This window comes from Grus americana, chromosome 10 (assembly GCF_028858705.1).
Source record: "Grus americana isolate bGruAme1 chromosome 10, bGruAme1.mat, whole genome shotgun sequence".
Lineage (NCBI taxonomy): Eukaryota > Metazoa > Chordata > Aves > Gruiformes > Gruidae > Grus > Grus americana.
In genome coordinates, this window is record NC_072861.1 from 13614803 (window position 1) to 13637700 (window position 22898).

General features: G+C 43.3%; 1 protein-coding gene across 2 annotated transcripts in view; it reads right to left on the minus strand.

Moving 5' to 3' along the window:
* The window catches only part of HDGFL3 (HDGF like 3), a 38619-nt gene extending 16201 nt beyond the window's left edge, over window positions 1-22418 (minus strand). Inside the window, exon 1 of one of the 2 annotated variants that reach the window (XM_054836646.1) lies at window positions 21848-22418. In XM_054836646.1, the coding sequence (XP_054692621.1) occupies window positions 21848-21931 (84 nt within the window). In that variant the 5' untranslated portion in view covers window positions 21932-22418. Of the gene's footprint in view, window positions 1-21292; window positions 21353-21847 lie in introns of those variants that run through there. The other variant, XM_054836647.1, reaches the window with a different exon arrangement.
* Between the last annotated feature and the right edge of the window lie 480 nt (window positions 22419-22898).

Consider the following 22898-nt stretch of genomic DNA (forward strand, 5'->3'; position numbering starts at 1 on the left):
CTAAGAGGGAGTCTAATGAATCTAGGTATCTATAGGGCAACACCAGAGAACAGGTGAATGGCTTGCTGCCTGGGTTTTAGGCAACTCAGTCTCAACATAAGCATATTGAATCCTGCCAAATGTCACTGGAACTGAGAGCAAAGTGCTGACATACCAATGCTATACAAAATCTGCTCCTCAGCAGAGCACAGGGATGGAACCTGCATGTTTTCACTCAGGAGGCCAGGCCACATGTGCTTTCCTTCTCTTTTCCTGCCAAAGGACCCCAAACACTGAATTCTTGTTGATTAATAAACACCAGATTGTTTTCAAAGGATATTCTCTTTCACTGTAAAGCATCTGCTGGCTACGTAGCTCTCAAAGGAGTATGAGCTTTTAGAAGAATTCAAGTACTTTTGGTCTTTCTGCAAGGATACTCGTTGGGGACAGAGAAACCAGAGCCACATGTGGAGCTGTAACATCACAGGACTCCTTTATGCAAAAGAAATGGATGCCTATCTTTTAGGTCTAAGCGGAGCATTCTCTGAAGCCACACCAAAATGAGGGGATGTAAGTGCATTTGCAAACCATTCCCTGTCTTTTCTGCGGCATGACTTAGGGCTGTGGATGGTGGGCTCTGGCACCATGCACTCACTGCCCAGCATGGTCTGCAGGAGACAGCCCATGATGGTCAGAGGTGTCACACGCCTCGTGGGCATAGCAATTACACAACTTCTTTTACTTAAAAAAGCTAATGAATTGATAAATAAAAGGAGAATCTATTATTTAAATGCATATAGAAGGAAGATACACACTGGTGAAAGATGGAAGCGTGCATTCACTTTTAGCCCAGCTGTGCGTAAAAGGAACTGAAACGACATGACAGGCTGTTTGGTGTCCTCTTCATCACCAGGAATACATAAAGGAAAAACTGCCAGAGATATTTTTTTAGAACTCATTATTTTCTGACACTATTTGTTTTTAAGTAAGTGCCCATAATGTGGTTATTTGCTCACTAATTCATTATTTAAATACAGGTATTAGACTATAACAGTGATAAAAAAACTGCAGGGAAAAACCACTGCAACTCACTTTACAAACTGATAGTATGTCAGGGTATGACCCACTCTGCAACACATTTTATGCCTCCTTAAAGATGGCAGTATCTACGCGTCAGACCAAAAAAGGTTGGGCTGGCAGTCTACCAAGTAGGGGGGTATTACACCTCAATGCCATAGCCATCTTCGTCTTTATTACGACAAGGAAGATGTCCAGGGAGATACTAGACCCCAGATAAATGTGGACTCCTGCAACCAAGATGAACAATGTCTGCTGGGACTTGAGTGTGAATCTCATTTGGCCGCTCGAAACGCGGCGGCAGCTCTGGGCTGCATTACAGAACAGCGCAGTCCAGTTACTGTCTCAGCCCTTTAAGAATTTCTCATGAAATAAAGCAAACAGCTGTAAATGATCAGTAAAGCAGAGGAATGAAGACATGCTTAGTAGGGAAGGCTGATCAGAAGGGAATGGGGATCTTACATCACACAATGTGCTATGCTCCAAAGCAGTGAGGATCTTCTCCCTAAGCAACATCCCAAGTGGAGTTAAGCCTCATGTCGTATTCCCGGCACTTCATACTGTTAGCCAAGGAGCAGCACTGAATCGACAAAGGACAGCACACACATCTGTCACGCAGCTCACCTGTTCCCCATTTCGTGGCATATTTCTTTATTCATCTGAGCATCCCCTCTGACTATGTATCATCACAGGAAACCATAAAAAAGCTTTTCATAGCTTTTGAAAGCTGGCATAGACATACAAACACATGCAGTATAAATCTGCACTAAACAGCTCAAGGATAGACCGTTACTGCTCCCACTCTAACATTTCACTGTGCAGCTGAGGTCAAGACTTTTCCTGCCTTTACTGATTTTGCTGTGAGCTCCCCAGCTCTGAGGCTTATGTCGCTAGTACTGTAATGAGGTTGAATATGAAGTGACAGTGCTATCTTACGGCCATTTAACTCCATGGCAAAAACTCCAGGGAATTTAGTGAAGGATGAGACCCCCTCTGCCATTAGGAAAGATCTCTTCCCTTTTTACCTGTTTCATGTGAATTTGAGACCGATAGAGGAAAGCTTTGCACAGCCCACCCATTCCCAGCAAAACCACCTTAGCCCTCTGTGAATGTTGAGCCCCTAAGTGCTTATGTAGCTGCAGAGCCCCAGCACTCCTTGAGGATTGCTGCTATTTTGCAGTAACAGAAAGCAAGCAGTACAAGCAATCATACTGCAGCCCCCTGCTGCTGCACTCAGTCACAATTTATTCCCATCCTACAAGATGTTTTGGTTAAATATGTGGAAGATTTGGATCTGATATTTTTCCCCATACCAGCAAGATCAAAGACAGAGAGAGAGGGAAAGAGAGAAAGAGAGTGAGCATGTGAGCACAAGAGCGAGAAAAGCTGCACTGCTTCGAACCAGGAACAAAAGAGATAAGTGCACCCATACTAGGACACAGTGGTGTGGCCACAGAAACCTCACTAATGACTAAAACATCTGTCTATCAGAGAGCCAGACTGCAATTGCATTTTGCTCCTGGAAGGAAACAAACAGATTCTAAAGTGCCCGTTATAACCTGCAATCAAACAGGAGATTCATCCCCTCCTGAACCAGAGCAGACAGTGGGCTGGAGCTTGCTGCCACAGAAATCAGTGAGAGCAGCGCATGGCGTGCAAATCTGATACGTGCATCAGCAACATCACGGGCAGCCGCTTCAATTATGGCTAAAATTAAAGCAGGTGGTTTCAGATTTCGAGTTTTATCCCCTTTGCTCCCGTTGCTGTCATCTGCTTAATGAATAACAATTGCTTTCTTTTTGCACAACCTCAGCAGAGCTGCACTTCCCAGCATTTGTTTGCCAACCAAGCAGCAGAGCTTTAAAGACGTAGCTGTGCTTTTTTTTTTTTTTTTTCAGTAAACAAATGCCAGACTTCTAGGGTCAGGAACACTGAACAGAAAATTTAGCCTGGACCTCTGAAACCAGAGCAGGGCTTTATCAAATGGTGTTGCTAGGGACTACCAATGTGCAAGCAAGAAGTCTGTCTCCTTACATTGTGATTTACTGGCTGGGATGTATATGCAGCCCGAATATTTTGCTCTCAGTGGTGCCGAGTAATTGCTGACTTCTCAGGTAGTGTTTCCAACTGGTTCTCACAGGCTGGGTTTGGCACTACTCATACTGCAACACTTTCTTCCCAGTTGCCATGAGGTTAGGGACCCTGGGGAGAAAGGCACTGGCTGGCTGGGCTGGACTGGACTGGAGCTGCAGAGCCGTAGCTCTGCAAGGAGGACAGCGCAGAGCTGCTCTCCGAGAACAACAGTGGCTCCCAGAAGCACAAATCATCCCCGTGCCTGCCTGTGGGATAACATGGCATATTCCAGACAGGCGCAGGAGCTCCCAGGGAGGGCTGGTGCAGAACCAGAGGAAGCTGCACCCCCCCGGGTGTTCTGCTCCGCAGAGCTCTACATTCCCTGCAAAATGGGAAACGGCTCTCCGAGGTACAGAGAAAATGGCAAGCTTTGTCTGTCTGCTCGTCTATGTGAAGCAGCTTTCTGCGGAGGTTTACATTATTGCAGCGGTCAAGAAAGGGGCAGTTCTGCCCATCAAGGCGGAAGGGCATCCCAGATGCGTCTTCTTCCGCTTGGAGGGACAGCAGGTGTCATGTTGTATGGCTATCACAAAATCTCTGTGCTGTGGATAAGCTGCTGTTCAGAAGCAGGAATTCCAGGCTGTCAGGGTGGCTTTCAGACCAGACCCTGTTCCATTATGTTCTAACAGAATCTTACACTGCAAAAAAAAAGGCATTATGCAAAAATACTTATCAGGTCCACATGTACGGACAAGAAAGCTTTACCTCAGCATGCAGAGATGCTTATGTGGGCACTGAAACCACAAGAACAAGTCCTTTTATTTTGCAAAAAGAGGGAATTAAAACTGCAGAGCAGTAATCACTGATTGTTTTGACATACTGTAAATGCCTTTGATTGGCAAAAGCACACAGAGGCATTGCAGAGATCAGTATCTCCCACTGAAATCCCTGGAGTCACTGCACAGCAGTCGAGCAAAGGCCTATAGTATTTTTGCTGGAAAGTGGTTCAAGTTGCTTATTATTGCCCAACACATGCAAGCAGCTTGATCTTCTGCAGTTAGCTTATTAGCAAAACTCTAGATGGATAAAAGCAATACTCTTCAAAATCCATTATTAAAATAGGATATTTTGCTTTTCTACAATGTTTTTATTCAGATGGATTTAATATGCTTTTTAATAGCTAATGCTACTCGGAGTCAGTAGTATGGCAGTATCCTTTCTAAACCATTATTTAAAATACTGTTCTGTAAAAATGTAAAATATTATTTTTTTTTCCCAGAGGATCCTAAAATGTAAAAAAAAAAGGAAGAAAAAAGAAAAAAAGAAAAATATATCCAATCTCCTTCAAGCTAAAAACTGACTCAAATTCTGTAGTACTTAAATTGAACAGCAATCCAACTAAAGCTGATTGGAGACTGCAGATTTTTTCTCTCATTTATCAGGACTATATGATATGTGAAGCAGAGCACAACTCCTTCCCCAACGTACATCGCATACTAGAACTCCTAGTATGGAATGCTGGCATATGCACTTTTTCACCCATTAAAAAAGATAACCCTGTGAAGGGTGAGACTAGAAGCAGAATCCAAGTTAATAAGGTGGAATTGCACAGCTACAAAAGTAAAAATTAAAAAAGTCTCTGGGCATGGAAGAGTGCCACCAGCAAAAACAAAAAGCACAACAAGATTAAAAACAGCAGAGCATACTTTTGAGCACTGCTGAAAATGGCTGAAGGGTATTCTGCAGACAGCCAGAAATGACAATATAAAGACATCAATCCTCCTTTTTTTCTGTGCATGCTCAGGACCTTATGAGATAGAAGACAATGAAGGGTTAGTTGGAGTCCAAACAATGCTGGCAGGCAATGTCTCACTAGGAAAGATCAGCAGTCTTGCAGCTGAGTTCAGCCCCTTTACATCCCTAATTAGCAGCATATTTTTAAGGCAGAAAGTTGAAATACACATTCTGCAGAGCTGCTTTAATCTTCAGTATGAAAATGGGGCCATAGCTTAGTTCTGTGACTGGTATCTATATGCATGACTTTGTAGATAACAGATCTATTCGTGTGATTCAAGTCCTCTGTGAGCTTTGGTGGCTGGTGGACAGAAGACTGTCAGAGCAGGAGACAAAGCCTTGTCCTATCTCTCTCACTGGCCTCTGGGATGACCTTGGCCACATCACTGCATCTCCTTCAGTCTCACTTTACAAATGGGGACTATGGTACTGTCCTCTTTAGAAAGCACTTGAGGTCCATGGCTAAAATGCTAGGTATTACTAATAACAAATACTTGCAGCTCTGTCAGAGGAGGATTTCAGGTTATCAAACTGTAATCCTCCCAGTGAGCACAGCCGAAAGTTAGACTGCTGCAAAAATGCTCCATTTTTTCCAAATGAAGTGTTTCCCTGCCACTATGAGTGAAGCAATGGTGCTACCACTAGGAATTCCCCCCTCTCCCTCAGTCTGTTCGGAAAGGGAAAAAGGGAAAAAGGGAAAAAGGGAAAAAAGGAAAAAGGGAAAAAGGGAAAAAGGGAAAAAGGGAAAAAGGGAAAAAGGGAAAAAGGGAAAAAGGGAAGGGAAGGGAAGGGAAGGATGTGATCACACTATTCTCAGTCCAACTCTTACCTGCAATAACTCAGGGACACATGAGACAATTTTGCCAAACCAGACAAAAGGAGAAAGGCCAAAGAGATATTAAATTTTCCCATGTTTTGTGATAAATAAGCTGTCCATCAGAAGACAGACAGACAAGTAGTCCATATGCTGAGAGACAGCTTGCAATGCAGGCTCAACCAAACCGTCAGACAACAGGGGTTCCACATAAAGGCAAGCCAGAGAAAAATAAACTTCTTAAGTTTCATGGCTCACAAAATTACTTTTTAGTTGTGGATGGGTGGGGAGAGGTTGTTAGTTTTCAACAAATATTGCCAGCTCTGAGGCATTTTGTGTTTACTTTTCTTCCCTTTAAGCACAGTAAAGCTTGATTCTCCTTTATCTGAATTATTCCTCAGATATCAAAATACTATTTGCAATGTACATCCACCTAAGCAAACCGCAGTGAGCCCACTAACACCAAATGAAAGCAGTTTCTGATGAAAAAATCCGGTGATCCTACTTTATCATCTTACTACAAATATTGTTGTCTTGAAATATAAAAGTGTGCAAGAAATGCACATACAAAAATGTGTTTGGAAGACATACAGCAAACAGAAACTAATTAACCAGTCAAGACATCAACAAATGAGAAATTTTAGGGACTCCACATTCACAAACACTGTATTTCTCTCCTGCCACTCTCTTCTCATAAACCAAAGGGACATGGAAAGTCATACCATCTTCCTCCCTAAAGTGCTCAGATAAACCCTGACACCTTCTATATCACATCTGCTAGAAAGAGTGAATGGATGGTGTAAGAACTCATCAGACCGAGGACTATTTTTTGGCCTTCCAATATTTACACTACAATTTTACTATTTCATTGATTTTGTTTGTTTTTAAGGAAAATGTTATATTCATGAGAGAGGATTTTTTGGCCAGTCAACTTGATCAAAACCTTTTCTATCAGATACAGTCTGTCTAAAGCGTTGACATTTGGTCAAATACACACGACCAAATTTTATACTCAAGGCTCACCTGTTCCACATATCCAAAGCTCCATATTCCATTGTTCAAGCTTTTATTAAAATAAGTGTTGCTAGTCCTTATACTCATATTGGCACACTTAAAGCCAAAAGGTAAGCAAATTTCTGGAAGATTGCTGTCTCCTAGATTTGGCTGGCTTAATTTATTATTTCTTTTCCAATGTAATTTACTTCTCCAAAAAGTCAATTAAAAAAATTGGATTTGTACAATATTTCCAGGCTGAAGAATACCGAGTTTCCCTGTGCAATATTTGGTCCAGCTTCCCACAAAGTACACAAAACCCTGTTGACACTACAGCTTGCGGCTAAAATTGTTCTAAGTAAGGAAATGTGATCAATGGAGACTGCAGGTCCCAGAATACAAGCCTCCAGTTTGCATCAGGGTGAAGACAAACATGCTAGAGACAAAGAAGGGAACAATCTGCTTCACTTGCTGCAGCCCGCGGGCTCCTGCTAGAGAGGATTCAAGCTTGACACTCTGGAGGTTGCAACTATCATCTGGGCCTTTGGGTACAGAAAACCTTCCTGCTTGTCTCCTCTGTGACCTGTTTTGTTACCGTCAGTTGCAGCTAAGGAGTCTATCAGGGGACTGAAACACTCCTGTCACTGAACAAGTGCCTGCATGAAAAAAATGCTTACTGTTACAAGGGAAAAAACCACAAAAGCTTTGTCCCTTAAAAGCACAAAACATTTTTACTGTCCTGCAACCCTCTGAGGTTTGGATGCAGTAGGAGAGATGAGACTACATGAGTGTCCTGACCAGTCCTCCAGAGGGAATGGAGACACAGCTAAGCATGTATTTGGCTTCACTATGATGCCCTCTGTGGACCCACAGACCATAAAGACTTGTGGTCTTAAATACCTGAATGTATGCGTTCTCATCAGAATATCTACTTGCAGGACTTAAGCATCTACTTCAAAACATAAACTTCTGTTTCAACAGTATCATAAACTAATTTACCTATGACTTAGCCAGACAAACAGGTAACTTCTGCAGGCACCAAGAATGGTGGAGGTCCCTGGGCAGACACCACATCCCGGTGCTGAGGACTGCCAAAGCACAGGCACACTCAGAGCACCAAATCACGGCACTTAGGGTGCGTACATGAAGGTGGTAGACTGGGACTCCTCAGCAGGGGAGAGCCCTCAGTCTGGACTTTGGAGCTATGGGTAAATATAATCACCAGGTATCACTGGCACACAGGCCAATTATTTTGTCATGATGCAAATAACACATACAACACCACCACGTACACAAGCTGGGGGGAATGAGAAGCAGTGGCATCTAATTGCAAAGCCAATGAAATGGAGTGATTTGCAATAATTTTTCAAAGGCAGGTTTTCCTGTTTACTCTGCTGACAAACTGCAAACTCGTACCTGCAGAAGAGCTCAGTGTCTGTAGAAAGCCTAGGGTCGCTATAAACCTAACAACTGCCTGTAAATAATTGTTTCCATTACTCCGTGGCCTTAGCCACCATCTACGGTACAAAACAACCAATTAAATCGGCAGACTATTTTGGTAAGATGGAACTTTTGCCTCTGTCGACTGAGTCGCTAAAACCGTGGAATGAAAAGAGATTCATGGAGTCACAGCAGTCTCTGTGCAGCCCTTGGACCTGACTTTGGTATTTTTACTGGGTTTGCTTTCAATCTCTGCTCAGATTTCCAGGAGCTGTCATTACGGTGTCAAATACCTTCTTTGCAAAGTTCCTCAGTCTAGGTTAAACTCTTAGGAATTTTAATCTGTCTGCCTAAAGAGAGTCAGGAGCGAGTTTTTCCAAGCCAAGTCATATTCCTCCCCACCTGCCTGTTTTTCTGCTTCCAAAAGCTCAGAATGAGAGTTTTCATTTATTTTGACCAAAAATGTAATGTTGCTTAAATTTACTTAGATAGTCCCTAAAAGATTAACAATGTTATTTATCAAAATGAACATTTCCCTCAAAAAATAAAAAAAAATAATCTCAAGCAGCAGATTACAGGAATGAAACTCTTTATATAAAAATATTCAAAGCACTCCATTATGTACATGCAGACCCACAAACTTAAATCCTAATTACTAAACCATGTTAGAAAAAAAATTACTCAAATGAAATAATAATTTAAAAAAATCAAAAAAAGACAAAAAGATGGTTTTTTAGACTTGTAAGTGGTATTAATGTCAGAGACAAGATGATATATCAGTATGGTAGTGACCAGACTTGCTAGGGTGGGATGTCCATTATTCTAAAAAAATATATTTTACATCACAAACACTAAATATGGGTTTTAAGCATGTGAGCATTCTCTTAATTATGGGCTTGAACTTGCCTAGATGTTTATACACTTGTAGGATTAAGAGCTACTTTATAACATCCTTTCTTTCTAGCCAGTAAGTTACCCTGAGTACGTGTATGAGGTACATGTAAGTATTTGGTGTTACTTTCAAATAACCTCTCAGAATATGGTGTTACCATGAACACAAGTTATCCACAAAACCTAGTGACTCAGCTGCAGTTATGTTACAGAAGTCACAACATTTACTCTAGAATCTACTTTCTTCCAAAAGTCTCTGGTTTTCTCTAACTTTCCTTCCCTAAACAAGACCAAGGCCTTCTGGCCATTGCTCGCTCTCCTTTCTATACCAGACTTGGAGGGGTAATCAGAAGACTAATTTTAAAGGAATGATGACTTTAAAAGGATACAGGCTCTCAAGGGACAAATTACACGTGTGGAACTGTAATAGCTGTTTTCCCACATACATTAATATTAAATTTTTAAAACACCCTTTACCTCTGAATAAGGAATGGCATCCATACTAAGCATGGGAGCTTAGCACTCTCCCTTGGCATATCAGTAAAAAAACATGCTTTAAATCCAGTTACCATTTTGTTTTAAAAAGCAGCTGTAAAGAAATAGCATATTATTCTGACTCATATTGCGCAAATAACTGGGAAAAGGCAATTACACATAAAAGAGAACTTGGTTAGTGAGACACATATCTGGAACTAGAAAGGGCATTAGGGAACACTGCACATACAAATTTATCCTGGGATCCAGAGACAGTGATTATATACACCTCATACAAATCAACAAAATCCAACCAAAAGCCTTTCAGTTAGTATTCAAAATTTTAAGTGTCCCTTGCCTTTACTTTTTAACACACTGGTGATGATACATGACGTGTCCAAACCATGCTCCACAACCAAAGAGTTTTAGCTCACAAAGCTTTTAATTGTCAAGATCCTCAATTCAGTCTCACACGTAGCACTCACAATGGTGTCCTTTTCAATAAATCTGCCTTGGAGACAACCCTGACAGCCCTGTTATTGTACCAGGTCAACTGTATTGCTGACATTTGACAAACAAGTAAACTAACACCTTCATCCAGCAGCAAATATTTCAGAGAAAGTATAAGCTTCTCATTAAAAAATTGTTCCCCTTGCTCCCACATCTGCTAAAGAAGCTGGCATTTTTTCTTAACATATTGCCACTAAAATCTTTATTATTATGGGCTTCTAGACACTTAACAACTAGAGGCTTGATCCTGCAAGCACAGCTGGGCATACAGTTTGGCAGCATAAACAAAGCCATTGTCTTTGTATGATCAGATCCCATCCAGCACAATAACATGGCAATTATATATGCAGGTGAATCCATTCATTTGTAAGGCAGGAGATGGCATAAAACATCTTCCAAAAGATAAGGAGGAAACATTCACAGCATTTTAATGCTGAAGAGCCCTGTCTGACAAATATGTCTTCTCTAATCTGTTTTCATCTTTTAACAAGGAATTCTTGTCATTTTACCAGAAGAACCAATTCAAAATACCTGCTCAGAAAACTGACCTACTCACTTAACAACAATAAAAAGCTCCAAACTGGAGACTCTCAAATAAATGCAAAGAAAACAAAATATTAGCAGATAGAACAAGCTTATTACTGGTGATATATCTTTGCAGAGATTAAAATTCTAACCACAAGGCTTAATAACTTTATGCTACCTTCCTCTGAAAGCTGTGATAGAAATACTGACTGTGACAAAGAAAAATAAAGTTTGCACAAGAGGAAGATTTTGAAAAAGAACTCGCGATACAAAGCAGCAAACGGGGTACCTGAAAATGTGAACATATGTGAGTCACCTGATCCAGACACCATATGAAAAGAATTATCTGTCGAGTTCGTTGCACCACTAATATCTTTCAAAAGCCCTGGTATTTGGAGAGGCACTGCAGTAAGGAATGTCATCTTTTATTTATTTTTTTTTTTTAACATGAACGTCTGCCTTCTCCCTTAAGCTGTGGTCCTACTTTATGTTTCTACAGGCACGGCAGCACACATGTAAGCAGTTTTACTGAAATCAAGGAATCTTTTTGCAGTCAAACTCATTCGCTGCCTTTGGGACATGGTCTTTAGAGAGCAAACTAACAGGATAGCTATCATCTTCCTTCCGCTATTCCCTAACAACCAGGACAGCAAGCCACCAGCCCTGCAGTGGATCTCCCAGAACACATGAAATGCCCAAGCCCGTGCCAGCTGGAGGATAATGAAACACAGTGGTAATAGTAGGCTGCTAAGAACACAGGAACCTCAATTCTGCAAACACTTCCACATGTGATGCACCCTGAATGAACACTACCTAATTGGATTCCAGATAATGGTGACTGAAGAAATCCTGACAGAAATACAACTTTACACTGGCTTAGATGGAAACAGTGACATCTGGGCTGAAAACGAACTAGCAACTAATTAGTTTAAGAAAAAGATGACAAAAGATGGCACTACAGTAGGGCACAGTGCCTGGCATGAGATGCCTTGCTTAGGTCTATTCCTTGCCCAGATCTGCCTCACTTAACACCTTCTTCCATGTTCTGGAAGAAGCACTGGGGACAGCAAGCAAGTATTAAGATAGTCTCTTATGCTCATGTGCATGTATGTATAAACATGCAGTCATTTAACTACACCCAGTGATGGTAAAACCAATACGACAACTGACTCACAGAGTCCTGGGTCTGTGAGAAATAAGAGCTACAAGTAAATTGAAATTTAGTTTGCAAAAGGAAAAAGCTAACACATCTGGGGAAAAGGACTAGCAACATAAGAGAGAGAAAGCTGGAAGCAGCAATACTACAGGAAGCCAATAGTGGACCACAAGTTACATTTGAACAACCAATGTGCTGCAAAGGTCAAGGCAATATGCAGAAATCCCCATATGCAAACACACATCCTGCCAGAGAGCTGGCAGACAACCTCACATGGTGTGACCGCACCCAGGAAAATTATTTTGGCCCTGTGCAGGACATCGCTGTGCAGGCTGGTAACAAGTTGAAGGAAGCTAAAGAAAAATACACAGATAGTTATGTCAACCCACACACCGAAAAGCAACCAATGGGGCCGGAGGGATCAATTTACATACAGTGATGAATAATAAATACTATCCCAAGGAAGGAAGGCAGGCAGGCCATGCATGGACGGCCTCACTTCTGCTATGGGGTGCAAATCACACCCCTCTATGCCTGCTGGCCATTGTGCTTGGGTGGTCTCTGCACAAGCGGTAGGAAAGAGAAAGGCAAAACTCGAGAGTAGGAAGGACACAAACCTCCTTTTGAGGCACAGTGCTCTGCTTTCTGACATCATCTTATGCTGCTTTGTCAGGATGGCCGACCCACGGCACATGCTAGTCCAAATGCCACCCCATCAGTGCCTTCCTCCCCCCCCGCCCCCGCCAGCTGCTGTAACAGGAAGATACTGATATGTTCCATAGAAAAGGTGAACCGTAAGTCTAAAGTTTTCCCAAAGGATATGTGGAGGAGGAGCTGGAGGAACTGCCTCCTAGTTACCAAACAATAGGTTAGGGACCAGGGTAACAGCCAGGAACAGAGACCCGGATTCTTGTTTTCTTCATGTGGAGGAGATTCCAGCTGAGGATGATACCTCATCCTCCAGGAACTAAAGAAGGGGTTCATACTATCCCTTTCATGGAAGCCTGAACACTGTAAAATGTAAGATTTGTGGAGCTGAAGAAAAACAATCGAAAAAGAGCTGTGTATATCCAATCACTTTCTATGCAAAATGCTTAAACAGATCAAGGGAAGGACGGCAACTCCAGAATTGTTATTTGCAACTATAGCTTTTGCTCCTCTATCTGTACTTTCCTGCTGCTCCCACCTGGGTTGCATCTCCAGACTGATGCTACACATCTCTGTAAGGTTACTCCCCATGTTTCAATACGTACTTGTATTTAGTTCATTTAGTAATCCAGTCTGATATGGGATCGATTCCCAGAAATGGTTTGCATTATTGTGCAATTGTGTATCGAGCTCTCCCAGACTTCAAGTTTCTTCTACTCCTTGCCTCAGTGTGGTTTTACTTTCTGTGTTATAAGTGGCTTCACAGGTAGGTGCTTTCCAAGCCCAAGGAGCACAAGGTTACTGACTTTAAAGGCTGACACAATGTTCCCTAGTCGATACTGGTGACACCACAGTGATCCCTGTAAGGTCCCTCCAGCCTGGATTTTTTCCTTCCTCCCCGGCCCTACTTACTCTGCTCTATGTAGAATGCTTTGTTAACTGACGGTCTTGAAGAAATTCTTTGGTGTGTGATATTTCCTTGCCCTGTTTTTCCTCTTTTGTTACATGATGTCTTCTATTCAAGCAGCCAAACTAGAGCTGGCAAACAGCCTCTCTCTAGGTTTTTTACATGTTGCTGCAAGGCAAAATAAACAGTTGTTTCCAGTTTGCATTTTCAGGGCTACAGATGTATGCTAATTATCCTTTCAGTCTGCTAATGGAAAACTGAAAGAGATTTAAATGTACTTTTCTAAGGCAGAGACCAGAGTCTATGGACACCTGTCCCTTCTAACTTTGGGCTTTGTGCTACCCAGAGCATCTCCTCCCTTTATGTTGACTCTGAAGGTATTTTCAGATTACAGCAGTGCTTTACAAAAGGCCAGGAGACAGAGATAAAATTCTTCTGAAATTCAAGAACATTATGTGTCTTTTTGAAGCAGCAGTGATGCCAAGGATAATATTTGGGATGACTTGAGACCATTCGAAGGATGAGGAACTTCAGAACAGGGCAATAGGAACTACATCATAACATGGGAAGTTCATTGTTTTGTTAAGATGCTGGAGTATTTACTCAAACTTCTTACCTTCCTTTTGTTTTCTAGAACAAAAAATTAATGTAAAACAACAACAACAACAAAAAAGTCACCAAAGCCACGTCTCACCTACCCTTTAGGTAAAAGTAAGTATTATCAAGACTGTCATGTCAAATAGTCTGAGCAGAAGAAAAGAAAACTGGAAATCAATCTGCAGTTTATTTCCAATTTCTGTATCAAGTTTAGAACTGGCCGTTACACAAATGAAACAATATCTCAGATGTGCAGAGCCAGTAATGTAGAGACCTTCCCAAGAGGAGGAAGCAAGGATCTGTTTCCTTCTTTAAGTTTTAGAAGCTTTACCTCATGATACTCAATTGTCTGCCAAATATTTCTTGGACTCTTTCAAATAACTGTTTATTCTTGTTGCTTCTATTGTGCTTCAGCCAAACTACCGGGCCCTTCTCTGTTGATGCTGCCTCTGTTGGAGTCCAAGGTCAAGTGATGTGCTACCACAGCAAGGTGCTACACCTATGCTTTAAGCATCTATCTTTTCTATGGGGGTGTGTATATCTATGCACAGAACAGGTATGTGTATACACACACATACATGTCCATGGTATGTAGAGATCAGAGATACAGATGACATGGGGAAGACTTGAAAAGTACCAAAGTACCTAAAGGTACAGGGAAGTACTGATGTTCAGCCAATTCCTGACACCTTTAAAAAGCTGGCTCCACAACCTCTTCCTGCCTGCTCCACACAGGCTACTTTCCAGTGTTTGTTGCTATATTTATCACTCAAATTACAGTATTACTGAGAGGCCTCAGGCACACTCGTTCTCCCTTATGCCTCTCAAGCATACAGTGAAAAGGTCTTTACTGCTCAGACACCACCATTTCAAACAGTTAAAATGTCCAAGCTCTCTACATTGTCATCACTTTTCCAGCATTATCAGGAAATCCTTTCATCTATCCTCAAATGACAATTGTATATACTTACTGTCAGCAATCACTTGCTTACAAGATTTTTATTACCCTAAATACAGGAAGACTCGTTAATGCATTATTCTGATGGGGAAATCAGGAAATGAAGAGTTAAGACTGAAAACTCAGCCTTCGTTTTGCTGTCTATGCTTACAAAAAATTCACTCCAGTTGGGGGTCCTAAAAGGTTCTTTAATAAAAAGAAGAGATCTGTCAGTTAATGTAATGGAAACTAACATTTCTCATATCTTTTTACAATCAAATCATAGAGATTGACTTGACAGACTACCAATTTCAGTGGGGCACCCTTCCTTCAGACAAAACATGTATCCAATGATTTTCATGAGATTAGTTGATGAAAATTATTCAGTGGCTTCAAAATGACAAGGAAAACTATCTAACAAAAAGCCTGTACAGTATGGATATGAAAAACTTTAATTGCTTATTGCCTCAAAACTTCTGAGACAACTGTCTTCATTCTGGGTTATCTTCATTTGGACTTAAAATCATGACACCGCAGGAGAAAATGTATTCACCCGTTGTCATTTACACAAAAAGATCAGACTTGCACGTTTGGGGCTAGTTATTTAAACTAAAGGAAAAAAAAAACAACCAACAGAGAGATTTAAAGAACTGAATTTTAAAGAAGTTTCCCAAATATCCCTGCCATGCTAACAACAAACATAGAACATCTTGGCCCCAAAATTATTTCTTTGCCAAACAAGAGCAACTATAAAGGTTTTACTGTAAGCTATGATTCACCTTTATGTATAAAAAATACTGCATTTTACACTACAATTTTAAGATGAAATCTGTTTTTAAGTCACACTTAGAGCAGAATGCAGGAGCATGGAGAAAGTCCATCAGCTGCTGAGGTTCCCCACCTTCTGAATACTAGGAGAATTCACACTTCACTCCTTGTTGGTTTTGCTTTAGGAAATGAAGGAAACAGTACTCAGTGAGCTGACGAAGTCACTGAAAAGGCACTCACACCTACTCTAAATATGACCAGATATCTGCAAATAAAAGTTTAAATGCTATCTAACATGTGCCAACCTGGTGCAGAAGGTTTAGAAAGTAAAAACCAGCTTCATAAAGTACTCATTGCCTTAAATGTGCTCTGTTCAGATGCACCACAGCTGAAGTCATGGGAGTGCTGCCTGAAGAAGCCACGACTTCGCTATTAGTTCCTAGGTGAAGACAGACCTTTGCAGTGATCAGCAAATCATGTCTCATGTCAGAAGGGAACAGAGACCTGCCATGAAAAATTGCTTGCAGATCTCTGAGGAGTGATGTATGAATGACGTACATAATTAAAGAAGAAGAGAGATGGAAGAAGCTCTGAGTTGGTAAAGGAGAAGTCACAGGAGACTCGTATTTAGTAACATGGCAAAAGTGAGGTCATAAACCAGAGCAACCAAAAGGGGAAAAAGGAGCAAAGCACATGGTGAAGGACTGAACAGGTCCCAAATGGCCAAGGAGAAAAGCTCACAAGATTGCAGAATGGGTTTTGGCAGAAAAACAAACAGAAAGATCTGTTGTCTATTTCTGATGGACCCTTTGAAGTCTTCTGGATCTAATCTGATTTTCGTCTGTCATTCTTTGCCAAAAAAGATAAACCCTGCCAGGGAAAACCTACCTTCCCTTATCCTTATACTAATAAGAAAACAAATGGTCTGTTTGCAATATCAAACACTTAAAATGTAGACTCTTTCTTCTATGATGCCTTTGAGAGTTTGATATTTCCAAGCTGTCATACTTGCAATTATAGCTGTCCAAAGTTGTTCCTGGTTAGGTATCTTGTATTTTACCAAACTATGTCAGAACTTAGGCCTTGGTCCTATACTGAGACCTTCACCACAATCAACCCCCTAGCTCCATCCATACTTCACTGAACTGGAAGAGAGAGGTTTATTCACTAAAATGCCTGCATAGGGGTGTAAAAAATATGATTTTTGATTTTTTTTACTGATACTGAACGTCGTCTGCAATTCTGTCACTCTGTAGTAGTAATTTCTTTTAATAGTCTCTAACGTTATATTATGCTATAATACTGTAGTGTTACTAGCCTTATCTTTTTAGGCTCTAGTCTAACAAAGTCTTTAAGCGTAAGCTTACCTTTAAGCCCTTCCCTTGGATTACTTTAGTTCATACTTTAAAGTGCCTTACTTTCATGCCTTGCTGGATGGGGGACATCATAGTCAACAATACTGAAAAAACATACTCCACTAAAACCTATCATGTAATCACTGTTATATTTATGATGCTCAGCCTGCCACAGATGCTAGTTCCCATTAAAATGATAGCATTTACTATGTATTACTCTAAGCAAGATACTGAAAATTTCGTACCTATTTGCAACTCTAATACATTAAGGTGCCCCAAATACCATTTTGCCATTGCTATTGGCAGATGCTATGTAATAGTGATACTCACATATGAGGATTGTCAGCTAACTAAGAAATTTGGAGTTCAAGTAGGTGTTAATTCAGAGTAGCAATAAAGGAACTGGACACGACAAACAGGAGAAAATAGGAAAATTCACCTCCACAAGACAGTAAATCCACCTTCATAATAGCTAGAGTGACATCCTTGCTTTAAAGGCTACGTTCTCCTCCCAACACAAAATGTTCTGAACAGCTCTACACATCCATGTGTTTTACACTGAAATACATCGCCTTACCTGCTTGGATCTCTTCTGCATTGTACCAAATCAACTTTACCAACCCTATACACACTACTTGCTTTTACCCAAATATAGTTCTTGTCCACCCAGCTGTATGATCCTAGATTTCTGTTCAATAATGGCATCAGCCATTTACTTGGGCATGCTCTTATTTTATTGAGGTCATTCCAGACTTTTTCCTCTGCTCTCTACAGTTGCATTAACAGCTTCCTTCCTATTTTTAAATCAGCAGCTAATTTCAGCAACTAAGTGCTTATTGTTTCTTCAGGGTCGCTCATAAAACAAACACCATTATTGATCTTTCTGAAGCTACCACTAGTTTTTCCCTTTTATCTCATCTGAGTGACTATTCAAGGGGCAATTTCTCAATAAAGCAGGACCTCTATCCTAGATAAACTAGGGTATCTGAAGAAAGAGATTTTTCTGTCTATGTTTGCTAACACAGCTCCTAGCATGGCAGTAGCCAAGCAACTTATAAATGTTAGTGATTTTGTCTCCACAACACCTTTTTAAAGGGAAAAGTGTTGTTAACTGTCTTTTACAAACAGGGAACTAAGACACAGAGGGATTTAGTGCTTCAAAGGCAAAGACCATTCATGAAATGTAGAATGAATTGAATCCTTATTTCCTACATTTTAACCACAATAATACCTTCCCTCTTATTTTTCCATGCACCCTGGATACACAATTGCTTATTTGTTAGATTACAGCGACTGATGACCTGGCCAATTTGTATTTATTCTGCATTTTTGATGAGCATCTGAAGACAACTGACATCACAGGCTAACATAAACCCATGTTTAAATCAAACTGCTGCCAGTATTTTATCTACTGTTATTATTAAGCTTCAGTATAGTTCTTGGGGCCGAAACCCCAAACCTATTCACTGTCCTCTAGTTAAACTCAAGGAAATTTTGGCTTTGCCCAAGAAAACATGATACCAAAATGCAAAGCAGGCCTTCCAGGTAATAAGACCTAAGTGACGTCTTTCAGACACCCAGTATCTAAAAGCATCTTTTGAAGAGAGTGGTTTTATTCACCAATTCTATTTTAATAGGGTATGTAAAAACAACATTTACTAGCCATTACCGTTTCGGCAAAGTATGGCAAGTTTAGTCCTTTTCAAATTAATTCTAGACCAATCCACAAAGAAATGTGAAATGCAGTTTGACTGCTATAAGGCAACATCAATTATTAGGCAAAATTTTTCAATGGTCCCTGGGCATATCATCACTATCTGGCCACTTTCTTCACGGTTTGTCTCTCTTTATTCACAGTGATGAAAGTCAGGTTTGCCAGTCTCGTTCTTGCTGATCGCAACGTACCTCCAAAGAGAGGGGGTGGAAGGCTAATGGTCTAGGACCGTGTTGTGCCACATGGAGCTGCCTGAGCCCAGAAGCATACCTAATGACAGACAAGGATAATTGACCTAGCTGCAGATCTGCACTACTGCAGCTGGACTGCTTCTGGGATCTGAGTTAGATTTTCTGTATGACCCTACCCATGCACACAAAAATACATGGTTGATTCTGAGCCAGGTCAGTTAAGTCCATGTGTTTCATTAAAGGGTAGGCAGAGTCTTTCTGTCCTGCTTTAGTACTTCTCAGGTTTATTAAACACAGTTTAAGAAGTTTGTCCATAGACAGGAAATTCATGCTAAAGGTCTGAGAGATGCAAAACACCATTTGGTAAGGGCAATAACACTGCCATTTAAATGTATTATTACTCGTATTATTAAGCTAGTGTATTAGCATGAAATATGTAAGTTTTTACACGAGAATACAAAGATCAAACACGCTAATTGCATAATGAATAAAGATGCAGGTAGCAAACACTCAAGGATCTCGAAACAAGTGAATCCCCTGGATAAAAGGCATTCAGTTAATCAGAGTAACTGACTTGCATTCTCAACTCAAATACTTCTTTTCTTCCTATTTGTATATAATAATGTTTTCTGGGAAACAAAATAAAGACTAGCATCCTCACTAGGTTTTTTCTTCGCTTCAGGAAGTGCACATCAGGCAAAACTTGGCAACCAAGATGAAGAAAAGTCCTAGTAAAGATGGTATGAACTGTATTTTTCACAAACAATACATTAGGTTCACGCAGACATCAGCCTAATCTAACATGAAGTTGTATGTAACTGCCTCACATGTTACAGGAACACACTCTGTGCCTCTTGACGCTCAGGTGAACTAAAACTGAGCCCTCACGCTCCCCTAGCCTGACTGCTCTCTTCCTACCCGACGGTAGGGTCTGGGCTCTCTACAGTTTTTACCTCCGCTTGCTAAGTCATGTTAAAACTAGAGACTGCTTTGTCTTCGCTTGAACTTTACATCCTGTTAGTTTGCACAAAGGAAGTAAGTTATGTTAATAGCACACCTATTTTTTCCTAGTGAATATGCACTCTGTTGGATATTACTGCCATTCAGATACCTATTTAGACACCCAGTCAAAGGCTACGACCAGCTGCATAGCATATAATGATTTTTTTAAAGGAAAGAAAATGCCATTAAAACAAAAGGCCCTGTTCTGCTTCTGGGTAAACAAACGGGAGTTTTACAAAGGCTCAAAAAGGAAAGGGATTAACAGGCTTCAACGTGGTAATGGTCTCAACTGTTCACATTAAAATTTTCACAGTAAATTAAACCATGACAGAGGTAGGAAAGAAGTCAATTTTCAGTGGATCATGCTGTTCTGCTGACATAAATTGCCATTTTTTAGGTAGTGTATCCACCAACCTGTATAATGATAGAATAACAAAACCGCAACCCAGTGTTGATTAAGTTCAGCCTTTTGCATGCTAATTTTAGTCTGCTCTGCCAAAATAATTGAATGCACCACCTTATTTACATGCTTCTAGATATTTAGCACCCTCACTATTCTTTCTTCACCAACCTTTGCTTAAGCCTGTGGTGTTGGCCTTCCCTCCTTGTACAGTGTCTGCTGTTCAACATCAGTTCTGCTTCCTCAGTTATACTCAGGACACCTTTCAATTCACTTTCCACCACTCTCACCCATCCTTTTCATGGGCTCCCTTGTCAAGGGTAATGCTAAATGTCAGTCTTTTATCCTGCCCATCTATGTTTTCCTGCATGCTGTATACAACACTTCATTATCTTCATGCTCTTTATAAAGACCAGCATCTTTCCTTGACTAGAAAATGATGGCATGAAGCACGAACCAATCATCCTGGTAAGGCTGGAGAAGACCAGTAAATAGACTGTCACCGGCTGATGCCTGCCAATGAGTTCACACCACACAGGTTTCACAGTGAGTTTACACAACAGTGACCAAAAAGGAGGGAAGGGACAGGCTGTCTAAGTGTGCCATGGTACCAGACACTCCAGAGAAAGCCCTGCTCCGCGTTACTGTAGTGGCACCAAAAATGGATGTTTAAATACAATGGGGTGCTTATCTGACTGCCAAATGCCCACGATGCCTTTCCACCTCAGTTATAGCACAGTGGCATAAAACAAAAAATGACAAAGAGCTATGAAAGAAAGTCAACACAGTAAAAGACAAAATAAAGCCAGTGGCTGACCGGGAGGCCCAACGCTCAGCCTGTGTACAGAGGGGCAGCCACCAAGCTGTAGGGATGTCAGCACCCCATACGGACAGGGCAGCACCTCAGAGCTAGGCCCTGTTTCACCTCACCCAACCTCTCCACACCAAGCCATGCCTCCAGGCTCTCCTGGCACCCACCACCCTGAGGACAACAGCTGCCTGCCTCCGGGCCCCGGCCCCCTCCCCCTGCGTGCCACCAGGCCTCACCTCTCTCCACATGCTCCCCTAGACATGGCCCTGCCCTGGGCCGTGCCCCTTCCACACACACGTCCCCAGGCCCGGCCCGAGGCCTTGTTCCCCGCCAGGGTCCTGGGCCGCGCTGGGCCCGGGGGATGCGGCCGCCTTGCCCTACCCTGCCCCAAGCGCCGGCCGCGGGGGAGGTGGGGGCCCCTCTGCCCCACGGGGGCGCCGGGGGCCGGGGCGAGGGAGGGCGTTTAATAAACAGCATCGTTGTCATGCAGGCAGCGCTGCCGGCTCCCCAAGCCTCCTCCCCGCGATAACAACCCAGGTACAGCCCGCGCTCGCCCCCCTCCCTTCCTCCTCCTCCTCCTCCTCCTCCCGGGGGGCCGGGGAGAAATCTGCAGATCAAAGAAAAGATGCACAATAATAACAGGGTGGGCGCGCACCGCGGTCCCCCGTCCGGCGGGGCCGGGGCCTCCGGCGGAGGCTCACCGCGGCCCGGCCGCTGCCCTCCCGGCAGGAGGACGAGGGGGGCGGCGGCGGCGCGGAGCCGGGGCCGGGCGCCCCCGCCACGGTACTCACCCGGGCCGGCCAGTGCGGGTACCCCTTCATTTTGGCGAACACCAGGTCTCCAGCCTTGTATTCTCGGGGCCGCGGACGAGCCATCGGGAGCCGCCGCGGGAGCCGCCGTGTGTCCCCCCGCCCTCCCACACCCCCCGCCCCGCACACACCGCTCCGGGGGCAGCCGGGCGAGCCCCCGCGGGGTGCGATGCGCCCGGGCACGGGGCGCAGCCAGGAGCGGGGCCGGGCCGCGGGCAATCCCCGATCTCTCCGGCGGCGGCGGCGGCAGGAGAAGATGGGGTGTGTGTGTGAGTGTGTGTGTGAGTGTGTGTGTGTGTGTGAGTGTGTACGCGGGGGAGGGGGAGGCCTTGGACACAACCCCAGCAGCCCCCGGTACCAGGGAGCCGGCTGGCGGCGGGGTGCCTGGCCGGGCGGGGGCGGCCGGGGAGCCCTCACCCCGCGGCGGCGGGCGGGCGCGGCGCTGCCCGCGGCCCCCCCGTGCGAGCTGGCTACGCCGCCCGCGCCGCCCGCTCCATCCCCGCCGCAGCCGCCGCGGCCCCGGGAATATGGAGCCGTCTCCTCCGAATTACTCCTCGGGCAGCGACCGAAAACAGGATCTTCTTATCCCCCCCCGCCCGCGCCTCCCCCCCGCGCTTTCCCTTCCTGTTATTTTGTAGGTACACAGATCGGTTTCTGTAAAAATAGGAGAACAGAGAGCGACTCCAGTCCCTCCCGGCCCTTCCTTCCCAGCTGAAGCATGACATGGTTCTTTATGCGCACCCGACATGGAGGCTGGGCGACGAGGAGAAGCCGGCTGAGCCCGGCTGATTTTTGCAGCAGAGCCCCCGAGTTCCCCTGGCCAGAGGCTCCCAGCCCTTGGGCCTGGGGGTGCCCTGTCCCCCCTTGTCATGGAGGCCCAGGCCACTGCGTGGATCGTCTCCTCAAGGTGCCTGGGCCCCCAGTGCCGCTGGCACACACCCTGTAACCAGCCTCCCCGCACCCAGAGGGTGCCTGCGCACCCCTGGCTTTACCCTGGCCCTCCCCATGTGGCCGAACACCCAGCCCCAGGCAG